The sequence below is a fragment of the Sinohyriopsis cumingii genome, chromosome 6 (assembly GCF_028554795.1).
Source record: "Sinohyriopsis cumingii isolate HCF-2022 chromosome 6, ASM2855479v2, whole genome shotgun sequence".
NCBI classification, from domain to species: Eukaryota; Metazoa; Mollusca; class Bivalvia; order Unionida; family Unionidae; genus Sinohyriopsis; species Sinohyriopsis cumingii.
In genome coordinates this window covers 71,160,659-71,183,282 of record NC_142966.1, presented here as the reverse complement: position 1 = coordinate 71,183,282, position 22,624 = coordinate 71,160,659, and the positions used below count along the sequence as shown (strand labels likewise).

The 22,624-nt window shown below is 35.1% G+C and overlaps 1 protein-coding gene and 1 long non-coding RNA gene across 2 annotated transcripts in view; one reads left to right on the top strand and one right to left on the bottom strand.

The window, feature by feature from the left end:
• LOC149797173 (uncharacterized) overlaps nucleotides 1-12,957 on the bottom strand; it is a 57,541-nt gene extending 44,584 nt beyond the window's left edge. Inside the window, exons 1-3 of the long non-coding RNA XR_016421778.1 lie at nucleotides 12,700-12,957; nucleotides 7,705-7,747; nucleotides 1,931-2,049 (exon numbers count right to left, since the gene is read on the bottom strand). This is a non-coding gene — a long non-coding RNA (uncharacterized LOC149797173). The remainder of the gene's footprint in view (nucleotides 1-1,930; nucleotides 2,050-7,704; nucleotides 7,748-12,699) is intronic.
• Nucleotides 2,045-19,328, top strand: LOC149797172 (uncharacterized). The gene is made up of 2 exons (XM_089961858.1): nucleotides 2,045-6,764; nucleotides 17,631-19,328. Exons 1-2 carry the CDS (start codon nucleotides 6,649-6,651, stop codon nucleotides 18,346-18,348), a joined length of 834 nt encoding a protein of 277 aa, XP_089817984.1. The 5' UTR covers nucleotides 2,045-6,648; the 3' UTR covers nucleotides 18,349-19,328.
• The last annotated feature ends 3,296 nt before the right edge of the window (nucleotides 19,329-22,624 follow it).

Below are 22,624 nucleotides of genomic sequence, written 5' to 3'. Positions count from 1 at the left end.
AAACCCAGGAGAAATACACCTTCCTGGATATAAGTGTTGTGGTCCTGGATCTCGACTTGATATTCGACTTGATATTCGATTTGACGAACGAGATCAACCAAAACCTGGAGAGCATCCTATGATATTGATAAAGTATGTCACGCTCATGATGTAGCTTATAAAAGTAAAGATTTACAACAACGACATATAGCAGATGTGAAGTTGATTCATTCGTTAAATTCCATAAAATATAAAAATATCAGAGAATCATTAGCTAATTGGTTGGTAAGATCTGCAATGAAAGGTAAATTATTATTCGATGCCGGTAATTAATCAACAAATTATTAAAATGATGTAATCGATTTATTATAGCCCAAGAGGATATTGGAAAGGTAGAGCAGCAATTAGCATATTTGCTGATGCAGCAATTTTTAACCGTTCTGCCGCCGCAAATTGATTAACACGACAGACAATATGGCAAATTTACCTACCACCACCTAAACGAATTCAGCACGCACATTTTGATGTCAGCACTCCTAATGAAGTTCATCAGGCTGATATTTTATTCATAAAAAAGCAGAACCATTATCAACTAAAACAGCTGTTGATGTTGTATCTGCTTTTGAACGAATTATCAACGAGGACCCTTTCGATGGCCACAACTATTGCAAGTTAATCCTGGTAAAGACTGTCTTGGTGTAGTATCATCTCTAATGAAAAAACATAATGTCGGAATTAGACGCGAACATACAGCAATTCATCGTGATCCGGCAATTGGTGAACTATTTAATCGAACATTTGCTAAGCGGTTATTTTTATATTAGTATGCAAAGGAAATGATTCAGAAAGACAAAAGATCCCGCGAAAGGGTTGCAAGATTACCAAGTGTAATATCTGCATTAAATAATAAAATTACTCGAACAACTGTCATTAAACCCATTAATTCGATTACAAAGAAACAAATACAAATAAAATGACATGATTTTTCGAAACAACCAGTATTAGGTAATATTACTGTAAGATATTTATATGAACCCGGTGAACTTGAAGTCGGTAAAAAAGAGAGACTGATCCTATCTGGAGCATTACAACACATACAATTTCTAGCGTGGTAAGATCTACTGATAGACCTGCTATCTACAGACTAGATTCAACTGCTCCTCAACGTGGATTACCTGTAATTCCCGAAGACACACAATTACCACCGCATTCACTTTTGTAAACTAGCACCTCGACAACGATTACATTCAAGACAGTTCAGCATTACATTTTTGCGTGTATGGGATCAGTTTCATTTTCAGTAAATGTATTACGTAAAGCTTCGACTATATCTTTATCAGTTTTTGTCTCTTTAGTAATAGGTTTGCTAGCTGAGGCATTCGACCAGGAAGATCTTGTAAAGGTGTTGATGTTTCTTCAGTTTTTTGAGCTATTTTTTCAAGTTGAGAAAGATGGGGCTTAGATGTTTCAGTAACAGGTTTGAATAATTGCTGAGAATTTTCTGCTAATTCTACCTGAGATTCTTGACGTTCTTGAAGATTTCGTTTAGTAGAATCACGAACAGAAAGACATTTTTGATTGCTTCATTATCTAGCTATATAAGATTCAGCACCAGGTGTCATTATTGATATAATAATGATTTAATTATAGCAGTAGAGGAGGTGCGACCTCAATGAAACGTGCAGTATTGTTCAGCACAAAGGAAGTTTTGTTGTATTCGATGATCGAGTGGTGTATATATCATTTTTAGCAGCAAGAGGTTGAATTATATCATATTTAGCAACAAGAGGTTGAATTATATCTTGAAGTAACGTCTGTAGTAAAACCATGGCTTATTTTTAAACGACTGAATTAATTTATGCTTATACTTATAACGTCGATGATTCATGCTATCCACTTTGATCATTACATATGCGGAAATTGTAAAAAGAAATGAGTAAATGAAACTTACCTATTTCGCGTCAAAGAACCAAACCTTCGTAATCCTGGAATCTTCTTATATGTGTCCCTAACTCTCGTCAATTTTTTGTTTTGTACTGGACATTAACATCAGTAACGACGTGGACATCACTAAATGAAAATATGAACACAAATATAAAATCGAGAAAAGATTGTAACAAGTCAACGTAAGAAAAGAAGAAAAAGATGAAATAAAATATCTTTTTTGACCACTGCTACACAAATGAAATTTAGAAAGTATTAATTTGGTTGCCTGTAATTTCTACTCTGGTAATATTTTGCAGGCTTAAATTCCGCAAAATAATCACATTCTAATACAAAATGCAAATGTACATAAAATCATTAAAATATTTCCACGTTGTTCAAGATCGAACTATTAATAGGTTTTTCATTTTCGGGGCAGCTTTCTTCAAGCAGATGATATAATGACAATTTTTTTTTCAGCAGGGGAAACATAAAACCAATTTGCAAATAAATCTGTAGAAAACATTAATGAGACAGGCTTCGATCTCCAGTTAACAAGATTTGTAACTATAGGTGATGTTTTCACTTTTGCTCTGCTTTTAAAAGGGTACCAAGAATTCACAAAATAATGTAAGCTAGTATTGTTGTAAGAACACGACAGCACTATCTAACGTGCATTTAGAATGTGTCCATGATGTTTTTAGAGAGACACTGGAATGATCACGTGAGCCTAAAATATTGATTGCAATTTTTGTTATAAATGGTACAACATTTACAAAATTATTGGGTTGGAAAAAGGTCTTAAGGGACATATATATGACACGAGACAAAAACGAGAGCGGATCTTATTTTTTTTAGAAAGTCTGAAAGAAGACCGCTGTAATATACTCAGTCTAACAATGCAACATTATATCATTTGATATCAATATATTGTAATGTCGAGGACTCAGACGGTATAGATAGTCAAAACTCAGACCCAATACCGACCTCCACTTCTCAACCAATACCCTTTCGTCGCCTCACCATGCAACACACATATATAGATACATAGGTACATACATACATAAGCACATACATACGTACGTACATGCATACATACATACATACATACATACATACATACATACATACATACATACTATGTGGCAATATAGGATACATTAGACCGCCATCTTGAAATGTGACCAACACTCATGGACTGATCATCATTCATCTACTGACCACCACCTACACATACTAATCAACAATAAGAGTACGATGTTTTACATCTATTCATATACATACTATCAAGGGACAATGGAAATATAATGTGAAACATACACCTAATAACCATCACGCTGTCTGACTGACCAGCATACACACATCTACTTGCCAACACCTAGCATTACTAACAGACGAAATCAGGGGACTGCGTACACTATATACAAACATACTATCAGTCCTGAAAAGGGCAGGAATATTCATATACATACTAACATACTGTGTTACATATATACGAACCAAAACGCCAGTCTGATTGACCAGCATTCATTCATGTACCGATAAATACTTAGACCTACTAAAGAATGAAAGAGTTTAATGCTTTAGCATACGCACATACTATCCCATAGTCAATGCAGGATATGCCTGGTACCGTAAATAACCGTATGTGACATGTGACTGTTGACCCAGAGTGGACAGCTAATTCCAGTTTCTTCTGCAAAGTAGTTTCCTGATGAATCAGACGGTCGAGCGGGAATGCGCGACCCAACTACACCACCTTCATCCGTTTTGAATGCAGATCGTAAGAGCTGTGTGGACAGCGTAGGGTTTCAGTTCAGATGCACTAGGACCTGATGGCCATCCACTGCATTATTACTCTCTCTAGATGTCATGATATTTTGATGCCACTGGATTCAAAAAAGGCCTGAACAAGAAGGTGATTCTGAGCAACTTTCCCTCAATGTAAATACACTCACACTTAAATCATGACGTTATCCCTTTTCCCACCAGACACCCTCAAGTTCTGTAATGCTGCTACTGGCTGGCTACTGGCCCCCATCTTCATCAGTATCATGTTTTCTGCCGTACGGACGGATGGTCTCCATGAGTACGACACTGCGATTGACATCAGATACCTAATTGTTGGTATCCTCAAAACTGAAGAGATCATGGGCCGCAGATTATATGCCATTTCACTTCATGATATAAGAATTTTGGCTTAAAAATTAATATAAGCTTACAGTGGTGATGCGCCAAATCGCATCTGGAGGCCTTGTGTGCACCCTACTATGACAGTGAGAGATCAACCCTCCAGGCAGTAGACAAATCAACATACATCGGCAGTACAGTATCACATGCAGTTCACATAGATTATGAATCCAATGCTAGGATAAGCGCGGAATTCGGTTGGCGATGCTAAGATGTGGGGAGGGTGTAGGATTGTCGCAGAGGCATTATTCTGCAAAAAAAAAACTGAGAGTGTACAAGCCACTGCGTCGCCCACCCACCACATGCATACAAAAACTGTTTGGTGCAGAGAAATTATACTGAAACGCTGAACATTCTATCACGGGATGCTTGGGGCCACTGATGGTGATAAAATGGCAGGACAAAGCATCCACACTTTGCTGGTGAAATCACAGTGGCGATGAGTAGGCTACGTCACCACAATGTCAGTGAAGCTACTACGAAAGAAGATCTTCTGATGCGAGCGGAATAGGATAAATGAACTCAGGTAGATCAGAAGAAACGATTCAATGACCCCGTTAAGTCATCGATGAAGCACTTCAACACTACTCTGAGTCTTAGGAAGATCTGGCAAAGGATCGTTCGATCTGCGGTAGTATCAGCCACACTGGAGCTACAGACGATGAGCTGATGAGAATTGCAGATGAAGTGAAGAAGTTGATAACTGCATCACGCAGTCCCCTACTGGACAAGCAACCACAAGTGGAATCTCCTATCTAGTGTTCCACAGACTTTCTAGAACCCAAATTGGCCTGTTGAGTCACTCACGTACTCACATAAATCAAACCAGTTAGTGATGTTGTTGTCACCTTCGAACTCAAAGGACAAACAACATAAGCCTGAGAAGCAGGGAAATGTTCACAGACATACGTCTTGATCATCGCGCTTTTTGTCTCACCAATGCCAGCACATATGAACAATCACGCCGTTTGACTGACCAGCACCCACACATCTACCGAACATAACCCACTAACAATGCAAAGAGTTTGAGCTCTTACACATACTCAAATATACTTTCAGCCCTGCAAATAGGCGGAAGTAAAACATGCATGTTACTCACAAACATACTTATACAACATCATAGATGAAGCTGGCGGAGAGAGAGAAAAGATAGAAGTGCTCACAAATACACAAACATATTATCGCCTCTGAAAACTGTGATATTCACAGGCTTGCATTTAATAAATGCTAATATACTATCACACACAAGACAGAAGATAGTAGTATTGACCAGCACACACCTCGCTAACCATTAGCTATACTGACTCACAGTAAGGGTATAATGTTAAAAAAAAAAAAGATTATGAAATAGAAGTGAAGTCCTAATATGCAAAATTGATATTTCTTCTACTACCTTTATACCTATATAACTCCCCTTCCAGCCCCTTATAAACAATATTCAAAGAAATCCTCATTCCACCCCTCAAGCCCAGGATATGAAATGTAAGGGAGGAAACGGATATGAATATTTACACATACACACAAAAATACTTATTTATTCTCACTCATGGCGTGGAAGGGAAAAAGCAATATGAATTATCACATGCACAAATATACTATAATACTTACATATTATCACCTATTAAGCAGATATAAAAATAGAGGGGTTTTATGTTTAAGTTGAGGGAGATAAACGTGGCTGGGACATTGGAACTAGCACAGAACTGTTTCAATATCTATGTAACAAGGAAAACCTTCTGCCAACTGATGATTAAGGTACAATTTTCTTATTTATATCGTCAGTTAATAGTATCCATGCTTAAAAAAGCAAAAGAACTATATAAATAAATAAATGAAAATAAATTCAGCGATTTAGCACCAGGGTAATCTGTTTTTAGTCGGACTCAACTTCAAAATTGAATCTGATATTTCGTCGGACATATTTATATTATGCAGCAAACTTTTAAGGAAAAGTAAGTCTTTCACATTTAAATAACCTTTTCTGTTCACAATTGTTGCTAAGTTATTTTTACAGAGTCAGTCAGCTCATTACACATTCCTGGTCATTAACATGCCAGCAGTTAAATGTCCTGCTGATTTGCCTTTTGTCTGACTGTTTATTTTAAGATAAGATATATCATGTTACAGATTGGCAGGCAATTAAAATTAATGTCGTAGTAACTATCACCAAGTGGAAACATACTAAAATAATTGCTTTAATATATGAATGACTACTCAAGTCATATATGACTCATTGTTATGTTATATCCTGTTTTTATTGGACTTTCACTTTCACTTTACAATCTCTCGCAATGACACAAAACAATAAGCAGAAATCTCCCTTGCGGAAATGAGCTGTGTATGATAGTTTCGGCAGTGTACCACAAGGGTAAATTACAAACAGTTCGTTGATATTTGGTCAAGAAAATATAACACAACTTTCTTGCGAATAGACCATAACATGAACAGAACACAGATCAATAGTCTCAAGTTCTTTTTCCGCTCGTTTTTTTTCTTCTATGTAAACTTATCAGACATGGCTGCTGGCTTGAGAACAAACTTCACGAGACAGAATAAATGCTGAAGGATCTGTTCCGGACAAAATCTAGTCTTCAGGTCGATCCCTACTACCGGATAATTAATACAAAGAAGTGTGACAACCCTTTAAATCCAGACGGAGAAGTATATGGAGGGTAATCACCGCTATAATTCTATGTATATAATTTCTTTTAGAATATGTACATTCAATTTTGCGTTATTCTTTGTACATATTATGAGTCATGAATGTAAAATCTGAGTTGCATCGTTAAAATGGTCAATATTCCTTACTGAATTTGTTTAATATTACTGCTTTTGCTGCAATTTCATATCCTTAGATTCCATGTTATTTCTAGTGCATATCTTTTTATTATGTATTTCCATCTTTGCAACAGACAGATTTCATTTCATAACACACTTTAAGGTATTATGCTGATAAAACCGTTTACCCTCTTGGTAGCTGCCCAAATGGACCACTTTGAACGATGCACGTAAGCTGTTAGCACCACATTTAATGAATTGGTTATCATAAATATTTTCAAAAACTGCAATATTTCGATCGATAATGGTGAAAATGAGTCAGTATGTGAGCTAACAGTGATGCCTAAAGTATATTTGCGACTAACTGAGAGAGAGAGAGAGAGAGAGAGAGAGAGAGAGAGGGTGGAGGGGGTCCTTAGACAGTTGCGATATGGAGATGGTATAAGGAATTGTCAAAAATATCAGCTAAACATAACACAAATTTTCACTTACGATCGCGGTTTATACGATATGTATCTAACAACGAAAATAATAAAACTAAATAAAGATATCAGTTAGTTTTAAGTCGTCTTATGTGTCCGTAGGCAAATAAATAGTAACAGTTGTAGCTTCGTTATGCTTTTATAGGAAATACATATATACTCAGCTTATTAAACATTTCCTTGATTAAAACAGTAAAAGTTTAGACCCTAAAGTCAATGCCCTTCCTCTCCACCCACTGACCACGATTCATAGATATTAACCCAAATTAGGTTTTCATATACAGTGTCCCTGCAAAGAATTTATTACAGAGGAAATGGGAAGAGAGACACTTTTATGCAAAGGTGTACTTACATTGAAGGAAGAGGCACTTTTGTAACAAAGGGCATTTCTTTTGCTGTAAATAAATGTATTAAAAAAGAAACCTCCGTTAGTGTATCCTACACTAAACAATGAGAAAGATAATTGGAAGGAATAGAACACAATGAAGATATAAGAATGTGTATTGGTGATGCGGATATAGACAGACAGAAAGGAAGGATCTTAGAAGGCAGTACGTATTCTCGAAGGGTACTGAGGGCAGTGTGTGTATCAGTCAATTAGTGTCAATTCCTTTAGACCTTTCCTACATTCAGCATCTTATTTTCGGTCTTAAGTCCTAATAATGACATGCAAACACTATTCTGTAACTTTAGAACATGATTCATAACTGTGAAATATGGCTACGTGCAGCTATAATAACAGTCCCTGGACAGACCCTTTACCTTAAAATCTATAATTAGTATGTTCGTGTCCACCTCCACCCCCACCCCAAACAAAATATACGAACATCAATAAACGATTTCGATTAGTGATCGTATCAGTGAAAAATGGCTTCTAGGGTTAATAAACAGTCTTTCTAGACCACTGCATCGTAAGTTTACATTTTCACAAAAAACACCCAAAACCCGGAAAAACCCCACCAAAAACCAAGCAAGAAAAAACCAAAATATTACACGCAAAGATCATGCACCAACTTGGAATAGACTCAATTCCACTCCAGGTGAAAATTATTTTTCAATGACTGTGTTGTAAACTGACATGCACCGTTGCATTAGCACATGCTTTAGTGAAGAATCTGGCTTTTGCTGTCCTACCTTTTAATCGTTTTTCATGCTACTTTTAAGGACATAGTAATTCAAGTCCTAACAAGCATTTACGCACAATATACCATGTACGTATGTATAACTTTTCAATGAAACAGAAAATATCAGAATTTACAGTAAACCTTAGCTTTACAACAAATTTTTATCTGGTTTTGCAAAATGTTGTCAATTTGCCTCTCGTCCCAATAACTCGTCACTCATCGTACTATAACAATGTGTAACAAAATGAAATAAAAGTAGATAAGGTCAGCTAAATGTATTAAATCTAGGACGCCCAAACGTAAATTCTGTAACAAAGAGATGAAACAAAATCTGCTTCAAATTGCACTGACAATGAAACACACTTTCTGCCATAAGGTTAGCAAGCCAAACGTTTTATGGAGAGAATTAAATTGGGTCGGCAAAAACGAAAAAATTAACTAAACTAAATACGAATCCCCATGCAGAATTTACAACGGAAATATTTTGTGTTTATATTGCAAGATTAAGCTAATGCCGATCCTTAAGTTTGTGTCTTGTTCCACCCTGTTGAATGTCTGTCGAAGGTTACTTTTGTTCATGTGTGTCAAAGGTGCTAGTCATTTATGTTCTTTCACTCCATGTATGATTGCGTATAAGTATGATTGCGTATAAGTATAGTTGCTTATAAGTATGAATGCGTATAAGTATGATAACGTATATGTATGATTGCGTATAAGCATGGTTGCTTATAAGTATGAATGCATATAAGTATGATAACGTATATGTATGATTGCGTATAAGCATGATTGCGTATAAGTATGATTGCGTATATGTATGATAATTTATAAGTACGCTTGCCCATATGCTGGCAATCACTCTTTTGTCTTTTTTTTACCCCATGTGTGAAGGTATAACAGGGATTAGGTGGTATGGGACGGTAGTTTTGTTTAAAAGTTGTGCAACGGTTTGTTTGTGCTTTTTAAAATATTTTCAATATACCTTTAACAATTTTAATCATATGAGTTAGTTTTGCATGTAAGGGTTTTAAATTCTAAGTTATACTCATTCTTTTACATCTTACAGTGTGTAGTCAATATATAACTGGTTCTTGGTAATTCTTACCGGTGTGTTGGATAGTAAATATGGGTGTTGGTCAGGCCTAACTGTGTGTTATGTAGTAGGTGTAGTTTCAATATTACATTTATCATTTGTCCCTAGAGGGTTCCATCATGTTAAACCTATGGACTTTTTTAACATTAACTTTCCCATTGACTGACAACATTTATAGCGTGAAAGGGTAATGTCATGTTTTGAAAGACCAATGCTAATTCCCCTTGACGCCATATTTATCCCCACTCTTTTCACTGCATATTTCATCCCTCCCACCCCCGTTCCTCTCGGTATTTAATTTCAGCCCCATTTAAGGAATCGCGGTTAACAATGCAACATGACTGATATATGATGTATATTACTGTTAAAACTCTAAGTTAAGTTAATTATTTCAAATGTTATTCTTTTGGTTACGTAAAGCATAAATATTAAAAGATTATTGATGATTATCATTATTCTCCAACGTTGTTTGACTAATAAAGAAATTGTCAACATTTTCATCCCTTTTTCCTCTTTTCTTCCCTCGTGTGTTGTGCTGCTACCATATATGATGTCCTACTTACAGCGAAAGTATGGAACGCCACAGCTGTCTTAAGATGAGCCTCAGTTATATATATATATATATATATATATATATATATATATATATATATATATATATATATATATATATATATATATATATATATATATATATAATTGTAGAAATTACATTGCTTTATACCACAGTAAATTTTTTTCTGTTTATAGTATCAGTTAAGTTTAAGTTCAATAACAGTTCAATAGCAATAAGTTAAAAAACAATGCTCTCTTCAAAATCAATTTTGACAATTTGTTTTATTTACATATCATCAATAGGAAAATAAATATCAAATTCGTTAATTGGATGGGGAGGTAACATAAATGCGTAAGCCAAGTCGGCAGCTCATTTGTAGCCCAAGTTACGCATTTGATCTCCAGTGCTCATCTGTGACAGGCAGTCACCAACATGCCAACCTGCTTTCAAGCCTAGTTCAAAGTAAATCTAAATCACATTATAGATTTAGCTTATGTATGAATTAATAAATGCTAGGCTTGTGATAATTAGGTTCATGCTTTCTACCTTACAAATATGGGGGGGGGGGGTCAAAATACGAAACCATCCAGTGAAACCTTGAGCTAACTCAAACATACTAACTATGTAAGGCTGCATCTGATTGGAGGTTGAATTCTTTGGCTGGATTTGCAACTTGCAAGGTTCGATATATTAACTTAAATTTGACTGGTAGTTTAATACTCTTGTAGCAATTTAATTTGTAATATGCAACCAAGATTGAATAAATGTAATTGAGGGCTGAATTCACAATAACTTAATTCTTTTAGCTGGGAATATTTGGTGCTTACTATTATTGGAAATGCTAATTGAATTTAATAAAACACTCTTATTAGTTGGCAGATTGGAAATTGTTTGTTTGGTTTTGAGGGTCTATCCCAAATTTATTTCCACTTTTGCCTCGTCCAGACAGACAAATTAAGAAGTGTGACACTCAAACATAAACACGGAACTGTAGTGGTACCATTCATACAGTTCAGAATCTCGACATTCGAGACTTAACCAGTCGCAAATGCATCCGATGCATAGGCGACTTTAATTTATTTTTATCATTCATTCAATTCCATTAACTAGCAGTAATAACAAGATTTCAAGATGCCTGCTGTGGTAGCCATATTAAATGCGTAACACCATTTTCGTTTACAACCGAGTAGACCATAGAATGAACATGTGTGCATAAAGTGTCATGATAATCCTCCAAATTAGATTACGATAAGTGGTGATAAGAACTATACTAATGGACAGACAACATGCCATCCCAAAAGTTCATCTTTTCTTTAATAACTTATGCACATATAATAAATCTTTTGAAGACAAAAAAATCATTGCTCTCAATTAAAGTTTGAAAATATGCATAAGTAGTATTCCTTTACCAGTTTGATTGCAGATCAGCAATATATATATATATATATATATATATATATATATATATATATATATATATATATATATATATCAAACTGAGGCTCACATTAGTATGTGTAGGTATGTGATACACTGAATATGTGATATTACAAAATACTGAATACAAATAATATAGAATTCTTATCATTTCTTTCTCTTGGAATTCTTGATTATATTTCAAGATAAAGCTAAGTATTCTTGTAAAAAAAATCACAACACTATTCAGACAATGTGTTTGGAGTGCCTGTCAATCAAACGCATCACAATAACAGTCAGCTAATCTTATTTTGGTACAAAGTATCACCTACAATCTATTATGCACAATACAATATAGAAATCCCATATTTAAAGCTAGCGTTCAAACACAGGGAACTGAAATAGGGGCAGTCTATCTGGACAGTTAGCTGGGAGTCTAAAAGCAATTAATTTTGACATGAATGAAATTCACACTTGCTAATAACAAGTTGATGACAGATTCATGTTACTTTGATGTTGTATTCTGGCGGCAGCTATCGGACATCTCATTATGATAAAGTTTCATATAAAGAAGTTTGCACATCATATAAGGAAGAAAGCACAACATATAATGAAGTTTGCACACATCATATAAGTACAAAAGCACAGCATATAATGAAGTTTGCACATCATATAAGTACAAAAGCACAGCATATAATAAAGTTTGCACATCATATAAGTACAAATGCATAGCATATAATGAAGTTTGCACATCATATAAGTACAAAAGCGCAGCATATAATGAAGTTTGCACATCATATAAGTACAAAAGCACAGCATATAATGAAGTTTGCACATCATATAAGTACAAATGCACAGCATATAATGAAGTTTGCACATCATACAAGTACAAAAGCCAGCATATAATGAAGTTTGCACATCATATAAGTACAAAAGCACAGCATATAATGAAGTTTGCACATCATACAAGTACAAAAGCACAGCATATAATAAATATTCTCATCTTAAGACAGCTCTGGCATTCCATACTAAAGGCCATATTACTTTGCAAAATGTTGTCCTAAAATGAATCTCGAAAATGAAAGCGATGAGCCAATGATATCTCTTCCGTAGGATAATTTCAAAGATTACTTACAATTACTTATAAATGTAAATACTAACCTAAGTTATGATTGCCTCGTCCTATTGTTTCTAACTTTCACGATCTCGATAAGGTAGTCAGTTTGTAGAAACGTGTGTTTGGTACAATGTGTCGTGCAGAATTCATCCGGCCTTGCAACATAATAATTAGATCCATTTCATTTCGGTATGTCTATTTCTACTTTCATTTTATCCTTTCTTTCTGATTAGTCAGTCAATTCGTACCAAACGTGATTTTGGGAAAACAAATTTGTGCTGAATCGATTGGATATTGCGACATCTAAATTAGAGCCAGCTCATCACGTTGTTTCCATTTCTTCTTTCGTTTGTGTTCTGTTTCAGATTGTTCAGACAATTCGTAGAAACTCTTTTTTGAAAAATATATTGTGCTGAATCGAGTGAGTATTGCCACATAAGAATTGGAAACATCGCATATCATCGTATTATATTTTCTACTTTCAATATGCATGAAATAGTTACGTTTTATTATGCTTCTCTTTGCGTACTCAAATGGATGTCATTCAATAGTTACAAAGGTTTATTGTCGATTACTTATTTCATACATGTGTGATGTGATGTGATTTGGATTTTTAACTAGTTTAACAATTTTTCAGTCATATGCCTACGATGTCTGCAATGTGGCAGTTTATAGTGATGCCTAGAACTGGGGCATCATGCCACAGGAATGTAGCATGATGTCCTACCCACTCACATTATCCTGACACCAGGCCGACCAGTCCTAACACTAACCTCTTAATGCTGAACGCCAAGCGAGGCAGCTGTTTGTACCATTTTAGACAAATAAACTAACACGTATATATTTCAAAGACAGAAGTTTTGGCTAGAATGAGATAATATGTTTTTGAGGTATGGGAATGGCCCTGAAAAGATTCGTTTGGGGATTTTGTTAACCAAATCAAGTCAACATAATCGGCATCTCACCGATCTTCTCTTCCTCAAACTTAGTCTCACAACTGGGCCGTACAGCAAAACTCTCTTCAGGCAACCTTGCGTATCCACATAAATCCTTCTCTTCCAAATAACCGTGTCCGTCAGCTGGATGATAGCCCATGTGGGTTGAACAGCATCATCGATATGAGTGTGGATGCCTCGAAGCCTGGTGACATGATATACGGCTTGGACTCTATGATGCTCAACATTCTCGGCCTCTTAATCCAGTTTAAGATCACGTAAAACCGTGATTCATTCTCTGGATTATAGTCGCAAATCGCGCTATGGCATGGGCGACTCGTTATTTGTACATGTTTGTGTACTTCTTAATTTATGCGATTAACCACTAAACCATGAGTCGATGCACTAGTATTTATAGTAAAACAATCGGATTGAAACGGTTTCACAGCTTTACCAATCCAAATGGATGTTACAAATTTAGGCACATCCCAGAGTCGATTTCAATCAGAAAAGAGCGCCCCTGACGTCACATGCGTTATATAGTCGCGCCTGCGTCTTTTGTCATTCAACAACAACTGTAAGAGGAGGAAAGTAGAAAACGAGAAAAAGAAAAGAGAAAGTACGAAGAGGAGAAGAATGACGGTGAAAGTCAAACGTTGATTGTACTACTATACATTTTGGCAGAATTAAGCTATCTGTGACAAACGTATCGGAATTCTTTAATTCAACCCAAGAGAAAGAGACAACCCCGTGCCAAACATTCCAACCCAGCTGTCTCTACCTCTACACTCACTGCCACTGATAGGTCATCTGCAGTAACAATTATCAAATCATCCACAGTTGCAGGAGAAGAAGTAGGACTTGGCCGTGGCAAGGGAATAAGCTCATTGTATCAAGTCCATGAGTTTGTTAAAATAAAATACTTCGAACGGTCCTTTTCAGAGCCACCTGAATCTGTAGTAAAGAGATACCACTCAAACATTGCTAAATCAAGAAAAATATAAATCCCTGTCCCGATAATATTTGAAAGGCGTCCGTGTGTGAGTGCGTGTATGTTTATTAATAATCTATAAAAGTAACGACAAAAATACACTTACTTTTTCTTTCGGTATATTCTCTATTTTGAAATCAAAATGAAAATTTCACAGCAGATCATAATGGGCATTACTTTTTGGCTGAATTTAATGAATTTCTTCACCGGCACGGGTTCATCATGGTCTTCACTTTCTTCTTGTCATCTTTTCTTGCCTTTCTTGACGAGAATGGGTTCTTCTTCATTTCTGGAAGACCTTTCATCTTTCTCCTCTTGCTTCTTTTGTTTGTTAAAGATTCATACAGATGATGGTCGTGTATATCGCAAAAATAGAAAGCATATATTTGCTACAAATGGACATGTCATAGACCTGATAGTCAAGACGTACATACATCACCTGATGAATCTCGAACCAGAAACAGAAATTCACGTACCACCAGAATCTGAAAACTTTAATAGTTGTACAAAGATTACATCTCAGAACAAGACTGGAAGCCAGGCACCCGAACCAAATCTTAGCGGACAACAACAGTTAGATGATAATGGTGAATCTCCAGACATATGTCAGACATCAGGAGGGAGATACGTAAAGAAAACTGTATTTGAAAGACTTCATATTGTAAAGTGAATGCTTGTTAATTACTAGTTTAGTAATGGAGACTTGAACTAGAGCAGATTGAATCGATTTAGAACACACATAACTTTCAGTAATTAATTTTAGTTAATTATTTGCTTTCGATACCTAGTCAAAATGACTGTTCCTGTTTTAAAGGCTACGTTGATTTTTCTCACTATTGTGTCTAAAGGCATAACTGGTGAAAATTCTAGTCAGATTTATTTATAGCAAGTTTAGGACCTTTAAAAGAATAAACGTATTCAAAATATGACCAAGAACTTGTATGTTTATTTTATGTGTAAGCAACTTCGATGTAGAAAATCTATTTTAAGAAGGGAGATGTAAAGTAATGCGTATGTACATTATTAGTATATTTCACAGTAAGATCACAAGAGTTATTCCCCTTGTGCAATTATAAAGGATTTGGTTTTGCGTATGGAAAGGTGAATGAGTGTAAACATGTGCTGGCTGTAGTGTGCTTAATGGCATTGAACTTAGTTCTATCTTACGTAACGAATTGGTCCCAAGAGAATGATACAGAACGTTTATCTAATGATGCCACATCAGTTATACATATTATGCATATTAAGTACGTAAGATCTGTATTTTCTCCATTAATGAAGCATTAATATTGGATCATGGATAAATATTCATTTGCAGGCTCTAATATTCACGTGTTTAAGACCAAATTCAGCTTTTTACTAATACTTTAATTAGCAGGCTTTTAGGTTGTGAAAGTCCTAACGAATTAATACAATAATGAAATGAATAGTAATGTAGAAGCCTGCTGCTACCAAAACGTTTCGACCATAATATCCATATTATACTTGACTCTGACTTTGGGAATTGAGGAAGGGTGGGGCGGCAGTCATTTATAAAAGCAGCATAATACTCTTTTAAATTGTGGTGGTTCAGAAATTACAAAAAACAATAATAATGTCCACTTAACGTCAGATGGATTTATCGCCTCTTATTTAATGAACTTACACTTTAGACTGGTATTTAAATTTGACAAAAGAAAATTAATATAATACTCTGACATAAAAAACAACTGGATTATTTTGTTACCTTATGCTTTAGAATTTGTCAAAATGTATTAGAACTTCGCCAATTTAAAACTACAACATATATTAGCATATACATTTTAAAGCTATATATATATATATATATATATATATATATATATATATATATATATATATATATATATATATATATATATATATATATATATATATATATATATATATATATATATGTGTGTGTGTGTGTGTGTGTGTGTGTGTGTGTGTGTGTGTGTTATTTGTTGGCTTTTCTTAATGACTGTATGATATGTATATCTGTATTTCGTACATGACTTTGTCCAAAATCAAGTTAACGGTCTACTTGATCAGTGACATTTATTTTGTAAGCAACATACTATTTAGCTAATATTTCTCTATGAGTGTGGATTAAATTTTCAGATCATTATCAATACAGGTAAAAATGTTCATTCGGGTTATTGCCGTAACGTCTAAAGCATAACTATTCTTATTGTTGTGTTCAATTTTTGATTTGTGTTGATTAATTTATTCAAATTATTATTCACTAGAATTTCAAAGTGCTCAATATTATTATTGGACATAATCAAAAGACTAGACTGTTAACACATCTGCGCAGTCCAGGTCATTGGCACTTTAACACATTCGAAACTATAGGCACATCAACACACTCACTATTCAAATTTAATTGGAACACCACTGGAATTCAGTTGTAACTTGTATAATTTGACGTGTAACAGAACTTTTAGGGCTATTTTATGATTTAATGCACAATACTGAAGATCTTTTCACATTTTCACTTTGTATTCAAGGGAAATAAATAATTTGTTGAATTTTACAAAACTTGTTTGTTTTAGCTCTTTTCTGTTACTTAGTTTAAGACCATAGAGTCCGCCATAAACAGATGTTTGCGTCCCCTACTACTCTGGAAAATAAGTGGTTAACATTCAGGTGTTATGAGTAGCATTTAGTATCGTTTTATCAGCTTAACTTGAGTCTTGATTTTAAGTGTAGAGCGAGCAACAGTAAAGGACATTTTCCGACACAGCGATACTTTCATTGGTGATTAAAGGATTCAAAAGAATTATGCAGCATGGAATTATTTTCTCAAGAACTGGATTATGTTAAATTATTATGCAAATTGTATATGTTTTATGAGTTATCGGATGGAAGTTTACATCCAAGTTGTTTTCTATTTATTCTGAATCGCTGTCTTTTAACAAACAAGTTTTGAAATGTTTTCATAAAAGCGTAAATTGTTATTACTGGAAGAGCTGTATGGTATAAAAAAATCAAAGAGTTGTCCAAAACGGTACAACCAAACATCCGATTTTTATGCTGCTACTTACAGAACTTACAAGAGCTTTCTGGAGCCAATAAAGCCCGTTACTAACCAGCCAGCAGGAGACATAGTTACAGTCCACGAAAGTACTAACCAGCCAGCAGGAGACATAGTTACAGTCCACGAAAGTACTAACCAGCCAGCAGGAGACATAGTTACAGTCCACGAAAGTACTAACCAGCCAGCAGGAGACATAGTTACAGTCCACGAAAGTACTAACCAGCCAGCAGGAGACATAGTAACAGTCCACGAAAGTACTAACCAGCCATCAGGAGACATAGTTACAGTCCACGAAAGTACTAACCAGCCAGCAGGAGACATAGTTACAGTCCACGCAAGTACTAACCAGCCAGCAGGAGACATAGTTACAGTCCACGCAAGTACTAACCAGCCATCAGGAGACATAGTTACAGTCCACGAAAGTACTAACCAGCCAGCAGGAGACATAGTTACAGTCCACGCAAGTACTAACCAGCCAGCAGGAGACATAGTTACAGTCCACGCAAGTACTAACCAGCCATCAGGAGACATAGTTACAGTCCACGAAAGTACTAACCAGCCAGCAGGAGACATAGTTACAGTCCACGCAAGTACTAACCAGCCAGCAGGAGACATAGTTACAGTCCACGCAAGTACTAACCAGCCAGCAGGAGACATAGTTACAGTCCACGAAAGTACTAACCAGCCAGCAGGAGACATAGTAACAGTCCACGAAAGAACCAAATGATTATCAGCCATTAGCCTGGAAATTTCATCACTCAGCGGATATTCAAACATGCTTATGTAACCAACTAAGACGTTGTATTTCTTTTTTAAATCCGTAACTTTATAACAAAAGAAATTATGGACAAATAAATACAATTACAGTTCGTGTAAATGCTAAGTAATAAGTGAACTTAAACACATATAAACAAATAAATACTTAAATTGTTTATTAAATATGCTAATAATTTTATATACATTTACCTGGTCATTTTGTTTAACTTATTTAACGACCGATGATTATTACACTTACTGGCCTTCTCCTAGTGTTGTGGTATTAATAGGTTTTGATAAGAGCTGATACGTTTTTGTCACATAACTGTAACCGAACGCTCTTCGTCATAACGGAAGTTATTTCCCTTGCAACCTTGAATTGACTACTTTTCTATAACTCGTCACAAATCGCTAGATATTCGCAGTTTTTCTTTGTTTGCTCGTTTTTGTTGTTGTTGAAATTTAAAGACTTAAAGTAGTCTGATGGGGTGTTTTGTGAGACCCCTGGCTATATATTCGTCCTTGGCCTTAGCGCTGAATATATCTACTGTTGTAACATTAGCATAGGAGATATATATGCCTCGCAGCGCTTAGCACGGGATATACTAGACCGACAGGTTGTTCGTGTTCTTTCTTCAAACATTACAGGCGGGAAAATGCTGAAAACAACATGTTGGTCTATTGGCATAATACCATTCTGACATTAGCAGCAGACATTATCGACCTTTGTGAACTTGGAACCGGATATATATATAGTTCTTACCTTGGCACACTACATATCTTCCACCACTATTAGTAATGGATAGTACATCTCTGACATCAGCAAGAGACATATCTATCGTCTAATGGGCCGCCGCTTTTACATATTCAGTTCAATCTTTATATAGGTCCCTAGCTGAATTAGAGACCTCTACAATTTAATTAGCTCTATATATCAAATATAGACCAAAGGATGAGAGAGAGAGAGAGAGAGAGAGAGAGAGAGAGAGAGAGAGAGAAATTTATGGTTGGTGGTACTGTTACTAAAGCATGATAATGACTTAGATCAGCTGTAAATATATTAAAATATTTCAATTACTTCTTGTTGTTTCGTCATTTCGCTCAGTTTCTATTCCGCTTTAATTTCCATACGCCGGTACCTGAATGGTTAAGCAATCATGTGAATAGTGTAGATAACCATGTGTTTGTAGTCCTCTACTTTCAACATTAAAATCATCTTTCATGTTTAAATCAAAAAGTGTGTATTATATTGATTTAATCAATGTGAAGAGAAATAGAAACTAAAATAAAAGAAAACGAATTTATCAGTATGGAAATGTGATTGTGAATAGCCACGAAAGGCATAGAACTACATATTGTAAAGGACACACCAAGGCATGTGAGGAGTTCATTCACTCGGTCAACACAGAGCTGCCTGTGGTAAATCTTAACTGCGTTCAAAGGGCATATATATGTATTTGTATGCAAGCCTCGTTTCCTTTTAATGAAAAATTTATACATCTCGAGGTATATCATTGATATAGCGTACATACTATATATATATATTTAATTTAAATATATTCAATCAAGACAAGATGGGATTTATTTAAAGCATACACTTTTCGGATATACATTAAAGCCCATGATATTATTATTATTATTATTATTAACAGGCTTATATGAGTTTTCCCAATCGGTGGTTGGGTAATTTGTCTCTTGAACGTTTCTTCTTTTACTCATTTTGTGCCAGCTGAAATTCTGAAAGGATAAACTGATTCGGAGTCCAACAGTTCAACCTTTGATTTTCAATAGCACAAATAACATCCGCTCCTGCCATGTAGGGAATGTTCTATAAAACAATTGATAGCCCCGCCTGCCACCAAGGGAATGTTCTATAACACAAAAGATAGCCACGCCTGCCTCCTAGGGAATACTCTGCAACACAAATAATCCCGTGCTTGCCAACTAGTGAATATTAAAGGTACAACTAGGGGTAAAAAAAATCTCCATTTTCACAATAATCAAGCTTAAGCATGTAATAGGGACTATCGACAACTGATTTGGAGTCGAATGAACACGATTTTGTAAGTCTTATACGGCATCCGAGCTACCACAGAACGATTTAGATAGTCATACAACTAGAAAAACATTATGTCAATTTGTGATTGAGGTGAAATTTTCTTAGTTATAACGTCAGTTAATATTTTCTTGCTTAAAATAGAAAAATATAAATAAATAAATAAATTGAAAGATTTAGCGTCATAATAATCTGAATTTTAGTCGGACTCAATTTAAGAACTGATTCTGATATTTCGTCGGACATGTTTATTTTGTGTAGCAAAGTTTTAGGTAAAGAAACTCGTTCACATTTAAATATCCTTTTCTGTTCACGCGTGTGGTTCCTGAATCCTGTTATCACGCATACATCAAATAGTTCAGGGGGCGTAAAAGTCGTTCAAGTCTTGATTGCACCCAACATAAGATTAATAAATACTTCGGAACAATAACACATTTCACAGTCCTGGACAGTTATCTTTAGAGCGTCAGTCAGTTCATTACACATTCCTGATAACTAATATGTCGGCACTTAATTGTCCATCTGTTTTGTGTTTTGTCTGAAATTTATTTTAACACCATGAATGCAAGATATATTTATTAACAGATTGCTAGACAGTTAAAATAAATGTCGAAGTAATTTTCACAAAGTGGAAACATACTAAAATAATTACTTTAATACATGAATGCCTATCCAAGTCATAGATTAGTCTGGTTCCCTGCTTAGTATGCTCCCTGCCTTTGCACTCCGTTATACTTAGTATAGCGGAGTGCAACGCAGGGAGCATACTAAGCAGGGAACCATACTAGTCAAAGATGAATATTTGTTATAGTATATCCTGCTCTTATTATACTTACATTTTCGCTTTCACATTTTCTCGCAATTGCGCAAACAATAACTAGTAATCTGTTTTTCGTAAATGTATTGTGCAGAATAGTTCTGGTAGTGTACCACAAGAGTAAAGTAAAAACAGTTCGTTGATATTTGGTCAAGAAGACATAAAGAAACTTTCCTGCGAATAGGCCAAAACATGAACAGAACAGAGATCAATAGTCTCAAGTTCTTTTTCCGCTCCTTTTTTTTTTTTTTTTTTTTTTTGTTTTATGTAAATTTATCAGACCTGACTGTTGGCTGGATAACAAACTTCACGAGACAGAATAAATGCTGGAGGATCTGATCCGGACAAAATCTAGTCTTCAGGTTGATCCCTACTAATTAATACAAATTAGTTTTTACAAACCTTTAAGTCCAGACGGGGAATTATATACAAAATAATCACCGCTATAATTCTACGCATATGTTGCACATTCCATTTCGCGTTATGTTTATAATTAGAGCCACCCAATCTCGTTGTTTCTGTTTCTTCTTTCGTTTTATCTTCTGTTTCAGATCATTAAGACAATTCGCAGAAACTTGTTTTTGGAAAAACTATTTTGAGGTGAATAGAGTGAGTTAGAATTAGAACCATCTCATCTCGTCGTATTATATTTTCTACTTTCAATATGCATGAAATAGTTATGTTTTAGTGTGCTTTTCTTTGTGTATTCAACAGGATGCCAATCAACATTTAGAAAGGTTTATTGTCGATTACATATTTCATATCCTGTACTGAATCCAAAGATATTTTTTTGGCATTTGCAGTCAAGCGCGTACTATTTAGCAGCATCATACCAAATGGCACGACCATTCATAACTCACCGGGTACCTGTATCGCAAGGTAAAAATAATGCTTCTGGGTGCCTTCATGTAATCACTGCCTACCTATCTAGGTAATGTTATACAGAATAGAAATGTAGGTGTATTATTTATGTTGCTTAATCTCTCTCTCTCTCTCTCTCTCTCTCTCTCTCTCTCTCTCTCTCTGTATATATACATATATATATATATATATATATATATATATATATATATATATATATATATATATATATATATATATATATATATATATATATATATATATATATATATATATATAAGCCTCCAGTACCAAAATAAACAGGTCACCAAATATTACACCACCCAAGTCCGAATGTGGGATCTCGCCTCTATCCTTGATCATATTGGCATCACTTTGAACTCTCGTCCCTTTCATCCTCCCCCACCCCCACCCCCGCCAACTTCGGCCCCTGTGCAGACCGTATATGCTGCTGCAGCTTGAATTATTTTTATTTCTTTTTCCTTTGCCAATACTTCCTTGAAAGCAGCGGAG

What these genes read in the sequence shown, in the direction of transcription:
- LOC149797172 (XM_089961858.1), top strand. Translation starts at nt 6,649, where the DNA reads ATGCTGAAGGATCTGTTCCGGACAAAATCTAGTCTTCAGGTCGATCCC. An exon ending in GACGGAGAAGTATATGGAGG is followed by an intron (nt 6,765 to 17,630) that starts GTAATCACCGCT and finishes TGCTACTTACAG; the next exon opens with AACTTACAAGAGCTTTCTGG.